General features: G+C 39.8%; 2 protein-coding genes across 3 annotated transcripts in view; one reads left to right on the forward strand and one right to left on the reverse strand.

Moving 5' to 3' along the window:
- Positions 1–15472, forward strand: part of LOC115239263 (N-alpha-acetyltransferase 15, NatA auxiliary subunit) — a 35701-nt gene that overhangs the window by 3355 nt on the left and 16874 nt on the right. The gene's annotated exons all lie outside the window — the stretch shown is intronic.
- LOC115239262 lies at positions 144–13526 on the reverse strand. Of its 2 annotated transcripts, none has more exons than XM_029813698.1 (2): positions 13087–13526; positions 144–3523 (listed from the first exon to the last, which is right to left on the reverse strand). In XM_029813698.1, the coding sequence occupies exon 2, from the start codon at positions 3521–3523 to the stop codon at positions 311–313; it is 3213 nt and encodes a 1070-aa protein (XP_029669558.1). In that variant the 5' UTR covers positions 13087–13526; the 3' UTR covers positions 144–310. The 2 variants fall into 2 exon arrangements, with proteins under 2 accessions (XP_029669558.1, XP_029669559.1); XM_029813699.1 differs by lacking the exon at positions 13087–13526 and adding an exon at positions 4956–5262.

Consider the following 15472-nt stretch of genomic DNA (forward strand, 5'->3'; position numbering starts at 1 on the left):
TATACATGTAATATTTTATTATTAATCACAGACAATGTGCAAATACGCGAAGACGATGCGCATAACACAATTAGCACACTCAAATGCGGCATACTTATATCGTTCTAGGGCGGGAGAGTCGGGTTGCGGTAATAAATTAAGCATTTCTCGTAAAACAGCGTAACTATAATTATCTAACTTAGTCACAATTCGTATTTACAGATACAATAAATATGTTAATAGTACACGTGCGATGATAACATCGCGCTGGACATCCGCGAGATTATGGCATCGTACGACTGCCGTTGAAAACGCGCGACGAGATGCGCGCTCAAACGTTAGCTTGGCGCCGTCTCCGTCTCAATCTCGGTCCTCTCGGCTTTGGATATACATATCCACCGTTCCGAGCCTGCCGTTGCGTGATCGCCCGCGGTGTCAGGAAGTAAAAGTGGCCGACATCGCCTGGTAATTGGTACGCGAAGTACGCGTTCGGATTGTCCGAACGATTATCCTGCAGTGAAACGGGATCGATGAATTCAGCATCGGGATTTACAGGCGGACGCGGATTTCTGTAGTTGACCTCAATGTCGCTTAGCAGCGACACGGGCTCCTGAATATCTTCCAGCTCCTCTCGGGACTCGGAGAGGGGCATGAAATTGTTGCTATTCCTATTGGTCGGTTGTATCGTGTTTTGCACTCTATAACGAGAGGTCGGTCCATGCTGTTGAACTCCCTGATTTTGCAATCGGTAGTTATCCGTTTGCAACTCGTAGTTCGTTGACGGCGGCGGCTGTTTCGGCGGACGTTTAGGCTCAATTATCTCGATGAACTCACTGTCCGGATTGATTGGCGGCAAAGGTCTCCGGTAATTCACGAGGGTGTCGTCCTTGAGAGAATAGGGTCGCTGTGACTGGTCCCCATATTGAACTTTGACATTGGGCGTTTTGTAAGTCACTGGTCGACCAGTCTTATAAACGTTTGACACATAAGCATTATGGTCGGGTTTCTCCGTGACACTGCTTGACTTTCCATAAATCGGAGTCGTGCTTGATATCTCGGCTCCCGATAGTTTCTTGCCGAAGATCGTGAAATATTCTTTCGTAACGTCATCTAACAATTTCTCGTCCTGCGGCGTGAAATACGCGTGTTGTGGATTGGACGTTGTGTCTACGATCGGATAAGCGGTGCTCGTGGAATAGACCGGATGCTGTATCTTATATGGTATGCGTTTCTGTTGTCGCGATGGCGAATCAATATCTTCGTAATCATATTGTTGATTGCTCGACTTGACGTCCTGATACTCGTTGTATACGTTCTGTTGCTCTGTACTATAGTATGGCGATCTCTGATTACCGCCACGTTTCGAATAATCCGCCACCTGAAAACTGTATTGATAAACCGGCTTAGGCTTCGTGCTCTGACGATGATACGTTTGAGGCTTCGGAGTCGTGTAGTATGTTTGCAGCGGACGCGCAGGTACGGGCTGATAATATACAGGTGCTTCGTCGGCTAACATATGTTGGCTCTGATCCTGCGGCGGATTGGCGTTCAATTTCGAAGACGTGACCTCCGAGCTGTCAGTGTATTGGAACGTGTGTGAATTCTTCACGATGCTATCGATGAGTTTCGCCTTGTAATCCTTCGGAATCTCTTCCGCCGCGATCGTCTCGACGGCGTAATAATGCTTCTTTTGCTCAGCCTGTTGAGGTCGCGATGTCTCCGCGTCGTAGTACGGGGATTTCATGGTAGTAGTCTCGTAATAAACGGGCGACGACTTCGCTGAATTTTCGTCGTTCGATTCCTCGTAGAAGTAATAGGACGCATGATTACGAGATCGACCGGGTTGACTAGTAGTGATGATGCTCTTTATAGAGGCCGGCGTCACCTCCACCGGTCGATCCAATTTTATTGACGATTGCGTGGTTGAAGGATAATACGCGAGAACCGGCACCTTGCTAGTCACTAAAGTAGACCAGTCTTTCTGTTGGGTCGTCGCTTCAGATACTTGATTTCCATTTACGGGACTAATAGTGTATATCTCGGTGTTCTCGAGGGTATGCGGTTTTCCAGAAGTCCTTGTCGTGATATCTGCATTTGATATGGTTCTTTGTTTAGGCGTAAAAGTGCTCGACGCGTTCCTGCTCTTCGTACGACCGAAAGACACCTTTGCAGTTATCGATGAAGAAGAAGTTGTCTTGGTTATCGAGCTTGGTAGTGTAGATGAAGCTTTATATTGTTTAGTCGTAAACTTTCTCGGTGGCAAATAGGTTGGTCTCGGCGAAGTTGTAGTCGTCGGCCGCTTCGTATACTTCTTCGTGGTTGTCTTTTTGTCATCTAGAGCGGAAAAGAAATCGGGTGGCGGCGGCAATATGATGCCAGGCACTAGAGGCCCTGGCGGTACAGCTGTCGTATTATCTTGCGGATAATAAAAACTATATGGCGGCGGATAATAGATGGACTGATCTTCCTCGTCGTAATCCGACTGATTACTCGGCGGTGCCACGAAGACCGCTCCGGGCGGTATGGCGTGATAGAAGGGCGGGTGGACACCAGGCGGCTGGGGTTGTTCGGGTTTTATTCCCTTTTCTTGGCCATTTTTACCTCTAATCGATTTCTCCTCAACGGAAAAGTTTAGCGGGGGACCGAGGTCCGGGGTAAATATTGTGCCATTTGAGGTGATAGCAAAGAACGGGCCCTCCCCCGGTAATAATCCCTGCGTGTAGAGAGGATCTGTGCTGTAATCGAGGGTGCCGTTGCTAATTTCCTCCGCGGTGCCGTTCGGCCTGATGATCTGTATTGGTTCCCCATCCGCGAGCTGTACCGGAAAGGGCGGCGGTACCTTGGGCCGCGCTGGTATCTTGACCTGCCGTTTCGGCGCCTTGTAATCATCGATAGGCGGCCATTTCGGCTGCGTACTGTCGCTGCTTTGTTGTTGACCGTCCTGCTCGTGCTCGGGAAATTTCCCGCCTCTCAGCACTAGTACGTGATTCTCGGCTAGCCAGATCTCCTCTTCGTCGAGACCACCCAGATTTTCGATCGTGTCTTTCGGCACCTCAGGATTGCCGAGGTAGCTAATAATGCCGGGCCGTTTCGGCCGATTGGCGTAAATCTCGTTCTGTATGAGGCCGTACTTGCCCTCCTTGACCTGTTGAGAGAGCGTTTTTTTCTCGTCCTCGTCATCGCCGCCGTTGCCGCGAGTGCTTTTCCCCTCCTTGCCGTTGCCGGCCGCTGACATGAGAATTCCATCGTCCCATAATGACTCGCCGCCGTCATGGCGTTTTGTATCGGCTCTTAGGTGACCCCCGATTAGACGGTGAGACACTTTCCTTCCGGGTTCCGCGGTAATCTCGTTGTTCGTCGTGCTGCTTGACAATCTCGTGCTCCGATTGTTTGATACGTGTTCCTTGATCAGTCGATGACTAGATTCTTCGATACCGACGTGCCTCCTCTCCCTGTTCGTCGACGATTCCGTTATCGTCGCGCATACTGCTATCAGTATTAGAACTAATGGCAACCTCCGTGGAAATAATATCAGACGCATCATCTGAAAATAAAAAGCACTCGTATTATTCACCTCGCTTTTTTACATATATGTATCTATTTTTATAACACGATCAGAGAATATTTTATCCCCCGCGATCAGAGAATAGTTATTTTTATTCTGCATGCGCGAGAGAGTATAACGGGAAACTAATCTCGTGTACACCTTGAAGTGCGTTTTATTATGCAGACTTGGTGTGCTAATTAAATAACGCGTTTTATTCTTTATGTTGCATGAAATGATTTCTGTGTTTAATAGGTCAGTAAAAAGATTTGCGCACACATGATGCAAAATAGTTTATTATTCACAATGACCGGAATTGCATATGGAAGTCGGTAGATATAGTGCGCGTATTTCCAACGTATGTCAAGGATCTAATTGCGTAACAATGTCAATTAAATCGTGAACAAAATGTATGTTTATTCGCGTTCTAGCCAAATTACTACGGTCCTGCAATTTAATTTCTTACTGGAACATAATAATATGCTAGTTATGATTTTCTATTATTATTTGCCAAAAATTGTGTCACCAGAAATCTTTGAAATATTTTCAAACATATTATAGATAGAGAATACTAGATGTATTTTACCAAATTAAACAAATATTAAAATATTGAATCATTTGACATTTATTAGATGAGTAACTTAAAATGTTAGCGATGTCATGAGATGAAATTTTTGCAAATCGCACGATTAATCTTTCGAGACTTTGTTCGTGCATTCGGAGAATTCGTTAATTCCGCCGATTGCAGTGATATGAGAATGCGATATTGAGGGGGGTGCCACGCCTTTCTCTGGCGAACAGATCGGTGAACGGTCGACAAACATTCACGGGTCACCGGAGTAGATCAGCCGACTCTCGTAATGACTTGCGACTGAGTAACGAACCGGAGCAATGTAGGTTTCTGTAGGTACTCGTATATATGTTGTATTCTCTCTCTTGGTTTACCGATGCATTAGTAGCACATACGAGCGCATTGCCGCAACATTGCAACGTGGTCGGGCAAATTTGCGGAAGTAACGCTGGCATGAGCAACACGATAATGCGCTTCCGACAGCTTCGCGGACGTCGCACTTTGCCTATCTCGATACTTTTCTGAAAATTTCTAGTTTCCTCCGATTCGTTTATCCGCGAAGGATGCATCCTACGTTATTTTGATATATTCAATCAATTACTCACTTTAGAATTGATATAAATAGAAAGTCGTTATATAAATAACGTTGTGCAAGTAATATGATTAAAATATAAGCTCGTAATACCTGTATAAAGTATTGCACAATTAATCCCGAGTATAAATATTAATCGCGGTAATTGATGTAATCTTTAATTTTAATTTTCATAATTGCTATAACTCTTTTCAAATTTATATCTGCGATTGATTATCTTATGAATCCCAAATCGTATCCGTTTAATAGACGCGAAAATCAGATTGTACCTTTTTCCCTGCATCCGGAACAATATGACAAACATTTACCAGGATTTCTGGTATGTCGTTGAATTGCTGTAATTGAACTGTCACGTGTAATAATACGATTCTTCCGAGACCTTCAAGGTGGTCAGCCCGACGATAGAGACGTAAATCACCTTACGTGAGTACACTACTCGATTTCTCCGCGCAAATAACTACTTAATCTACGCGAACTACGTGACGGAATATCGGTATTTATCCATGCAGAAGGAATCAGTAAAACACATTATATTCGAACACTAATGATGTGCGTGATCAAATCCGTCAACATGTCCTTAACATTTGTGGAAAGGATTTACCGCGTGATTTATCACGAATATTATAACATAGATAGTATAAGATATAAAGATATTAGATATACTATTCATTGTCAATTTTTTGCCAATAATTTTTATAATCATTATTTTGTTAGAATATCATCCTCAATTCGTAATGAATGTTTGAATCATTCAAATTCCCGAATTAATTAAAATATCAGAAAGTAGGCTATTTCAAAGTTACATAAATATTAAAACTGTAGAGTGAGTTTTTTTTATAAAATAATTTTTTTTTATTTTGCGCCACACTTTGATAAATCAGAAATGGATGAAAAAATTCTCATTATACACTCACTAACGAGTTTATTCTACGATTTAATATATTCTTTCCGATATTTAATCGACACTATCCACACTATGAACGGATAATTAATGTTTTATTTTGTCAAAAGTCGTGTCGCGATACATTTCATGAACGGATTTTCGATTGTTCTCGATCAGTCTACGCATTTTCAATGTGCATCGAGATATAGTGTTCTTTCCATGTTTGAATAAGTCTTCGAATATTAGCGTTCTCCAACATGAATGCGCGTATTGCTTGTCAATTTTACACACGAATAAATGGCCACGTGTTTTCGGTACTTCGATCGGTGTACGATACGATTAGAAAAACGTGTCGGACTTTGACAGAACCGCGGTATAACCGCTCGTACCGGCATGGTACACGTGACTGGTGGATTTTCATCACCCTCTCTTGGTGTACCGGGCCCCCCAAGGACGTTTGTCGGGGAAGGTGGCCATTTCCAGGCGGTAACGATACGTGTGCGCGATTCCACGATGGAAAGGAGGAAGCCGCGGTCGATTCGTACGATTAACGATCGTAATTAGATCGTTGCTTAGTATCTGGCATCATTTCAGCGTCGCTGGTTACACTGCCTTTACGCGGGGGAGGGCCACGTAACTTCGAAAAGTATAATAAACGCGTAATATCGCGGGATCCTTTCACTTTTGTCGGGATTCTCAGATATTCGATTTGCTTACTTTTTAGAGCGATACTCACGCGACAGAAAGAATTGCGTGCATTTGCTTGGATTATCCATGCGATTGCCTAACCATCCGGTAACAAAACCTTTTTGTACCGGCAATAAGCGCGCGCTATGCTCATAAATCACACCCACAGAGTATATTTTGCTTCGCCGTCCAGTTTTGCTGTCGGCGCAACACGCGATTCTCCTATATAAAAGTTCGCTGAATAGGCAATTCTCGGTTCATTCACCGAAATTGCGATCTTGAATCAGTTCGCCGACTTCAACGCCCAGGTCCGATATTAACTTAGAGCTTTGTTGGCACGTTCGAATGGTGTCGAAGAATTCTGAATAATCATTTCGTCTCTCTGCCTCGCGTATTTCACATAGCATTCCTGATAAAGCGTGTAATGGCTTTGTAAATGAGATTATTGCAAATGAGTAGAGATTACAGATCATACGTTGTCAAAATAGAGGCGACCTGATTTCGCACGATGAAAGTCGAACGATATTCGAGATATGATGCAAGACTGCGATCCCTGCTGGCAGGTGCCATTACATTATCTTTGCGAGACCTGCTCTAGTAAATGTTTACAATCAGACTATTGCAGCCGTGGCGACCAGTAGTAGATTGTTTTGGAAAAAGTCGGAAACTAGTTTCGAGTAGACGTAATAATTATACTTGTTATATGACAGCTTTAAAAGTCGAAAAGATAAAAATAATTTTTTTCTTTTTAATTACAAATTATTTTTATGTAATTATAAAATTTATTACAACTTTATGCATGTAATAATTGTATAATAATTACACATCTGTTTCTATATCATAAAATATTTATCATTTTTGCTGAAAAATGCATATTTAATCATATTGACGCATGCAAGTCAAATTATTCGAACGTGCAATTTTCTCTGTCATAAATTAATATCCCGGAATATAACAGAAGTCGACCTTGGAGGCGGACCATCGAAGTCTCGAGTATTCCATAATAAAACGACATTGAGCCATCGCACTAGTTCCGCGAGAGTGAAAGGCCGGGGTGGCGGGACGAAATCTCTTTGCAAAACAATTTCAAGTTGATTCATCAGATAAATATCATTGGTTTTGTCAGGTCGATCGTACCGATTGTAACATGATTCACAGCTACAGTGTTATTTTAGCATTAAACACTGGAAACGTTTCTAGTTTTGTTACTATTAAAAACACGATTATGTCTCTTCGTATATTTTATAATCAACGGAAAGTATCGATTTCTGTTATTCGTACACTTTATCATTAATCGACGAGTATCTTGTAACATAAACTTATACGCGGACGTGCCAGCACCACGTAAGAACCGCGGATCTATCCGTTATCCAATCGAATTTACGCTTTCAGTTACTTTCCTTTTTGTTTCGCGTTGTGCTCGCTGAGCAGGATTAATTCCTCGACGCTACCGAGTGATTTTCGACACGTCACTCGTTCGCATAACGATTTTACAACTATGCATAGAAACTTTTGGGGTACTCGAAACCAGTGAGACACACCTTTTTGCTCACAGGAAATCGATAATTGACTTTAACGGCATCCTGTGTGACACGCCTTTGGGGTTCACGCGGTTGGTTCTTTATTTAACAATCTTCTATTAGCAATTTATAACTGCTTTATGTACAGCTCGAATCATTCGATAAGTTACACGATAGATTATTGATAAATATACAATTTGTTACATTTCTTTCAAACTCCTACGCATAAAAGCGATAAAACCGGAGAAAGCTGAAATGCGAATGCATACAGTGTCTCGGCATAAAGAAAGTTATATCCATCACTTTTAGAAACAAGGATAAGCCTGATTATCCGTGTTACCTAGACACTCAATATATACGCTGCACTTGATGCCATATATTAATGCATCAAGCTATGCGTACTCGTGATTTAAATTAGCACGTTGGATATGTTATTACTCCACTTTCTTCTGTATATGTAGATTGTGCTTTCTTATATCCCTAAAGCAATTCAAACATATATGAATTTAACTTATTAATCTTATTTTTTGCTCGCGTTGCATTAATTATTTTTATCAATACTGTGACGTGAATGTGATATCAATCGCAATTTCTTAAAAATTATTAAGTTTTGCTTCTTTAATGGAAAAATATTATTAAGTTAATTTATGTACTAGTCTAATAATATTCCATTACTCAACAATTATAATTGTCTGATTGTTTGCACGGGGATTAACACATCGCGCAGTGAATTGTTCAATCTATGAATAACATCGTGTCACGTAGCATTCGTGCAGCATCGTGTCGAATGATGATTATCGGTGCGTATCGTTGGAGGTGAATCCCCCGGCTCCATGGCGCTGAAGAAATCAGCGCCGTATGAACGACAGGGAAGAGTAGCACCCGGAGTGGAATACCTTGGCATTGACCGGCTTGCTTCGCCGAGGCAGACCGCGCGCGCTTGCATAATCTGCTCGTCTCGTCTCGCTCATCCCGGGGCACCTCTTACAACGGATTACGGCATCGACCGCCGCATCTCGCAGTAGGCGGCGAGCATCTCGCTCTTGAGATGGCTCTCACCGGTAATTGTTCGCGCAGCGGGATAATCCTAACGGCGTACATAAACAGGCGAGTGTAAAACGCGCACGAGCGGTATTCCTTCGGGTCGACGACTGGGATTTCGTACCAAATAAATTCCTCTTACGTTTATCGACAGAAAGTCTAGAGACGGAATCACGGATACGGTGTCTTTCTCCCTTATTAGAGGTCTCGAAGACGCATTATATAAGTTAATTGTAACTCTTGTTCTTCAGAGCGATTTCATTTCTTCATTTTGATCTTATTTATTGGGATGATGGTGTAATTATCCTTCAGTATGGAATTATAGTCAAGGCAGACCGGAAGTTTCCTTGAAGAAAATATTTTGAGATAAATAATTCTTTATTGCTCGTTAAATTAATTTCCGTATTAATTATATATAATATCTTTTGTACAGATAAAATATCGCAACGATGACGTTTGGAACAGATATGTGATCTTATGAATCGTGTAAAGTAGTATTATATTTTACTATTTTGGGGCAAATTATTTCAATTTTTTTAATAGTATTTGATCACTACTTGTATTTTGTTACCGAAAAGTTATAACTCTCGTTTCATGTTCACCACGAAATTTGCATAGCATCGATAATCTTTCGATACACACACACAATCTTATACGCATACAAATCTTTATAATGCATTGTGCAGGAGTGGCGGAATATATATGTATAGAGTGCATTATATAGTTGATGGTGAATATGTATAATACCGGTTTATGTTCACATCCGTCGTTCAATAAGGTTAACGGTCCAATTTCGAGCCATAAAGTGATTTCCAATGCTTGCCTTGATTCTTTCTGATAAATTTAATATCGAAAACGAGCAAAATGGAAACTTTAATCGCATACCAAACAATCTTGTTAGGTTGCATTAAAAAATCTAGCGCAGTATATATCGAAACATGCAAGTCACATAAATATTATCAATAAAATCTCATTATCTTTTACCACAAGAAATTACGCGAAATAATCACAATTTCGATAAATTCCTGCGAAAAATTTTATTTTCCATCTTTGCATTTTTTAAGAAAAAAATTAGAGAATAATTTGTCGATATTCTTAGGACTATAAAAATCAAAGGTATTCCCGATTTTTAGCAATAATATTCTCTTCGAAGAATTCTTTCGCGTAATCACGACGACCTTCATGCCTTGAGGCAACAGATGACCAAACTTGATTGGCGAAAAATTCAAAGAAATAGGTCAAACCACAACCACCTCGCGTTAAAGCTCGGAGAATGGCCGCAAACCTTCATGGCGCAATAATTTGTACAATAAATACATCTGTGCTAATCTCATCAGCTGGTTAGTCCCGTACGTTTTCAACTCGCACATTGGCCCGACTGTTCACCTTCAGAATAGTACGAACTGTAAATTTTGCAATACTCTCGAATGTACTTAACAAAGTACGCAAAATTATTATTTGCGTTCTTTTGACAGTAATTGCTTTGAGAGATTATTTTACAGACTCTTCAGCTTTAAAACAAAAATATCGATAATCCCGAATTAACAATTGAAACATTGAAAATGAAATTATAAAAAAGATCCGATTCTCTAATTTTGATAAAATGCTTTGTCCTATTCTGGAATTTTCATATCTCATTCCACTCGGGAAGAATTATAATTCAAACATATTTTCGGTGATATAGTTAGTTCACCTTTTGGTCGATCGCTTTTAACGCCGCATATTTGCGATAGCATAAGTTTTAATATATTTTAATTAGCATGAAAGATGTGCGTGTCACGATTTTATCGCGTTTGCAAAACAGTCGGGCGATGAAACACGATCATCGGAATTTGCATCGTCGTCAATCGGGATTCCTGTCGATTGTTCTCTCGTATTAATCGGCTCGTTTCTGACGTTAATCGCGCGCCGGATTTCAATTCGAACAGGTTTATCCCACGTGATGAATCACAGTTCGAGTATCCAGACGAATATTATCGTGTTGTACGTCGTCGCCTATTGCGCGACTCTCCATTTTTATCCGCATTCTTCTACTCACGTTGCATTTCCCACGCTTACGTCAGTTTTTCTCATTCGCTGCAAGTTAGACGTCACAACTACAATTAAGGACGAAAGGGGAAGCTGACCTGTGCAAGGTCGCGCCCAAGGTTCCGTTGACGATCCTGTTCGCCGCGTTGCCGTTTATTCGCTCTCGAAGGTCCATGATTGAAATGCATTCGTGAAAGCGATATTGTGCAAGATATTTTATAATTGAGTATGTTCCTTAAATCTTTTTGTCTTTGTGAAAGTAGCGCGAGGTTTGTGCGCGAGATATTATTTTATAATAGCAATTATATTATCGATCGCGAGACTATTTATAGCGTTTTATCTTAAAGAAGCGTTCATAGCGAATATTGATACAATCATTTCCTTTCTCCGATTGCGCTCTAAAATCAATAGCTTTCATATTATTCCGTAACAAATGCTCGATTATTTGCCGCGAATAATATGATACACTTATGTACTCATACCGTGCTTATACTTTGATACTTCGTATTTTCAGCGAGGAATCGAAAAGTTACCATTAGTGATCTCGCTAAACATGCGACACGCGACTTTCTCTATGTGATCACTATTTTTTTCGTACGTCGATTTCATGCACGAATTGCATAATTTGATAAGCGACTACAACGTTAGAAATACTGTGCAATCGGTACGATACACTCGATCTAACTAATATCTAACTAATATCTGCGATCAAATCCTCGATTCGAAGAAAAATATATATTTTTTTTTAAAGAAAAATATTTAAACATTCATTCTACATCACGATTATTTTTGTCTATGCTTCGCCGTCATTTGCGCATTCGCAAAATTATATAACATTCTCGTAAATGCATGATGATTCTCTGACCGGTCTTAACATTAAATTGTAAACCGATGAAGCCAGTGATTATTTATACCGATTATTATCTCTTTTCCTGTCTCGAAAAAAAAAAAAAAAAAACTGTCGTGCATCAGATACATAATATTGACGCATCGATGATGCAAATTAACATCGATCTTTGAACTTTCTAAAAATATATTGTATTGGACGGCCGAAAGAAATGATTGATTGATCCGTCCTGGATTACATTTAGCTTCCGAATGTTTTTCTTGGGCGAACTTACATCAAAGTGAAAGCGATCAGCTATTGACAGTACGTTATGATTTATGAAACAAGATGAAAGTAATTAAACGCATTATATTATTGTCGCGGTAAAGTGCCGGAAGTTCTAACTTTCGCAAGATTGCGGTTGACCGGATATTCCAAGAGCCTGGAGCGAAATACGCAAGTACCGCGGGAACCATCGACGGCACCTTTTATTTCTTGCTACGATATAAACTCATTTAATGTAATTCCGAATGTACGAGTACAGAGAGTAAGGCTGTCGGAAATCGTTTCCAGAAAAAAAAAAAATTTTTTTCGGGAATATCTTTTTCATAATTGTAGACATTTTTTACATGTAAAGTACATACACTTAGCTTTTTTTATATTAAAATAAAAATTACAATATTTGATAGTTATGCTTCCCATACGAATATTAGAGAACCGTTCTCCCTACGGGCGACGATGGATATGCAATAATGACCGACATCCTGGCGCGCATGATGACCGTGCGCGTTATAATTAATGTTTCTCGGAAGACCTCCTAAACCTTCGTGTCGGTTAGATAAATGGCACAGTTACGCATATTAAGAAGAATGGATGTGGATACATTGAGTCAACTGTGCATTATCGAGAGCATCGCGTAATCGGAAAACAGATCAATAATTTTGAAAATCTCCATCTATAAGAATATTGCTTTACAGTTGCACGCGTTGCAATAATAAAATAACTATTTCTTTAATCCTGATTTTTGCAAATAAATACATTTCTAGATGTCTTTCTTAAGATTTGAATCTTACTACTTTGAAAAGCAAATTTAATCTAATCTTTCTAAGAGAGAAATAGTAATATTATTATTTTATTATATTTTAAAATTTAATTATTTATTTAAAAGTGTATAATCAAATTAGAAAAAAGATACATATTCTCAAATCTAACTGCTTCGCTTCGCTTCGAAAAATAAACACGATTTTATTGTGTACACAATTTCATCTCACATGTAATTAAATAAGTTACATGAGGCTAAATAATTATTATAATGACTCCTATTAACTGTGGTACACTGAATCTTTCAAATCAAATATTTTCTCATTACACAAAAAAGATGTTTTTTCTCGCGACAACTACGGAAATGCACTCACGATTGTCTACAATGCCGTATATCGGCGTCCTCGGTTGAAATCTCCTTCGATGCGCTCCGAAATGACAACTGGCTGCTTTAGGCACATGTATCGACGAGTACACGCGCGGAAGAGATCTCAACAATGATGAAGACTCGCTTCGGCATATATCCCTTCTCCCATAACACACTATGCCGTTGCGAACCGTACGTGTCGCGAGATGCACCCACTGCACTTGGACGACGATGCACGATAGCTTCCTGCGCCGTGTGACCAGTGATCTTTATATCAGTGGATCCTCTACTGGCCCTGCGCCAGAGTGTCGTCCCACTCTCTGTGGTCCCGCGATGCGACGCAACCGATGCGATGCGACGCGGACGTTTGTGACTCGACACCGGTGCACACCTATGCACCTTACTACGATGTTACTACTACGGTTTGGTCCGCTGCCTGCCTCGCCGAAGGAAGGGAACGTGCCGCGTGTGCAATGTCGCCGGTCGCTCTTACGACTGCCGGCCAAAGCCATCGTCCTGTTCCGTTCGCAGACCTCGCCCTTCCTTTTACACGTCGGATTCGCGGTCTTCCCCGCGTGTCTCTTGCTCTTTCGGTCTCACCTGCCCGAATCAACGGGCACGAATTGCGGGAGGTTCCTTCCGTTTTCTGCTAAGGTTCGATAGTCCTCTAGATTGCGCATCGCACTCGCGATGCGCCTGATTGGAGCCGATCAATTTCGCGATGCGTCGCATTCCAATGACCCGAGATCATAGATTAATGAATAGCGTATATATCGTTGACCTATATTCTCCAATAAAACTTGACGCGATCGTGTTGAATTACTCGCCTATTTTATCTCGTTTTCTACTTGCGTTTCTTTCTCGAAATGTCCTCCATATAATGTGTAGGATTACATAGCGTACACACAGAGAAACAAAATTAAATGTAATAAATATGTAGACATTATTGGTCTTCGGGAAAAGATTTTGAGATGTATATAGATATTTATTACCAAACGATAATTTAAAATATAAAAATACGCATAGATAATTTATTGCTCACGCATATTGTGCTCGTAAAAATCAAGGTCCCAGTTTTTAAACAGTTTTAGGCGCTTTATGTTATTTTGACAATGATACGGACAGACGCGTGGTGATCTTTACTTGTCTATGCGAGCGATACAATCGCATATGCTCGAGACGGAAATGGAAACGGGAAAACCTACTTTTTACCGGATGACGCCGTCTGCGCAAAAAACTGCGCTACGAGCTTAGCTAAAGGAATTTGCCAGGAATTTCATTTTGATCTCTTTTTTTGCATTTTTGTCTCCAATTAATTTTTTAATCTTGTCATTTCTCAATAAACGAGATCGTTTGTGGGATAGTAAAAAATATTATTTGTTTAGAATATATATAAGTAAACAAAATATCATTTATATTATGTCATCATTGGTATTAATGCATATGTATATTAAATATTTTAATTTACAATTTATTATATATTACATAATGATTATCTGATACACAATCATTTGATAAGATTTAAATGAGTACTTTCTTGGCTTTCACCAAGAAGTCATGGTTCATTAATAGAAAGTAATTTGATATAGCAACGCCCCTTTGAATGCAATAACAATGGGTAGAGCGAATTCATAACTGTGCGCATATTACGATTTTATCCATATCTAATTCACTTTAATATCCAATACAAGTATCGTGTCTACATTTTGTCCCGAAGTTGATAATGAATCTAGAAACAGATACGCGCGACAAATCTCTGAATAATGGTGTCACTCATAAGTAATCACCTTGCGTGAACGCGAATTGCATCGATCGCATATCAATTGCCGCAGAAAGAACGTTGATATCAAATTAATTATATTAATTACGTTTTCATATTGATATTCATTATTTTAATTATGACAACAGTTGAGCACAAAAAACAATTGCAAATAGAATAAATGTCTCTATATTAGAGAAGATTATACGATGTTGATTTTTTTAACAGTTCGATTATTTCAGTTTCTCCGCTTTATTCGAGCTTCTTTTTTCTTACTGTTGTACAATATTTGTCGCAATTTAAAAAATTTATTTTTACAATAGCGAGAAATAATTATTCGTTGTTTGTATATAAAAGCATATCTCCTTTCGAAATTATTGCCTGGGGAATTCTATTGGACATTTAATAGCGAAATCGAGACATTGTATGGTAAAATATGAGCCTGTTTGCATATAAAGAACTGAGGATACTTTATCATTCTAGTCATACGCGGCAAATACGGACATGCACGAAAGTTTGGTCGGGTCATATGCCAATCATGAAAATTTCAAACTAACTAATACACAATTGATTTACTAAGATTTCTCATAGCTAATATATTTTTACTATATAAACTATATATTTATATAATTAA

Source organism: Formica exsecta, unplaced genomic scaffold (genome assembly GCF_003651465.1).
Source record: "Formica exsecta isolate Colony F162 unplaced genomic scaffold, ASM365146v1 scaffold37, whole genome shotgun sequence".
Lineage (NCBI taxonomy): Eukaryota > Metazoa > Arthropoda > Insecta > Hymenoptera > Formicidae > Formica > Formica exsecta.

What these genes read in the sequence shown, in the direction of transcription:
- LOC115239262 (XM_029813698.1), bottom strand. Translation starts at nt 3,523, where the DNA reads ATGATGCGTCTGATATTATTTCCACGGAGGTTGCCATTAGTTCTAATA.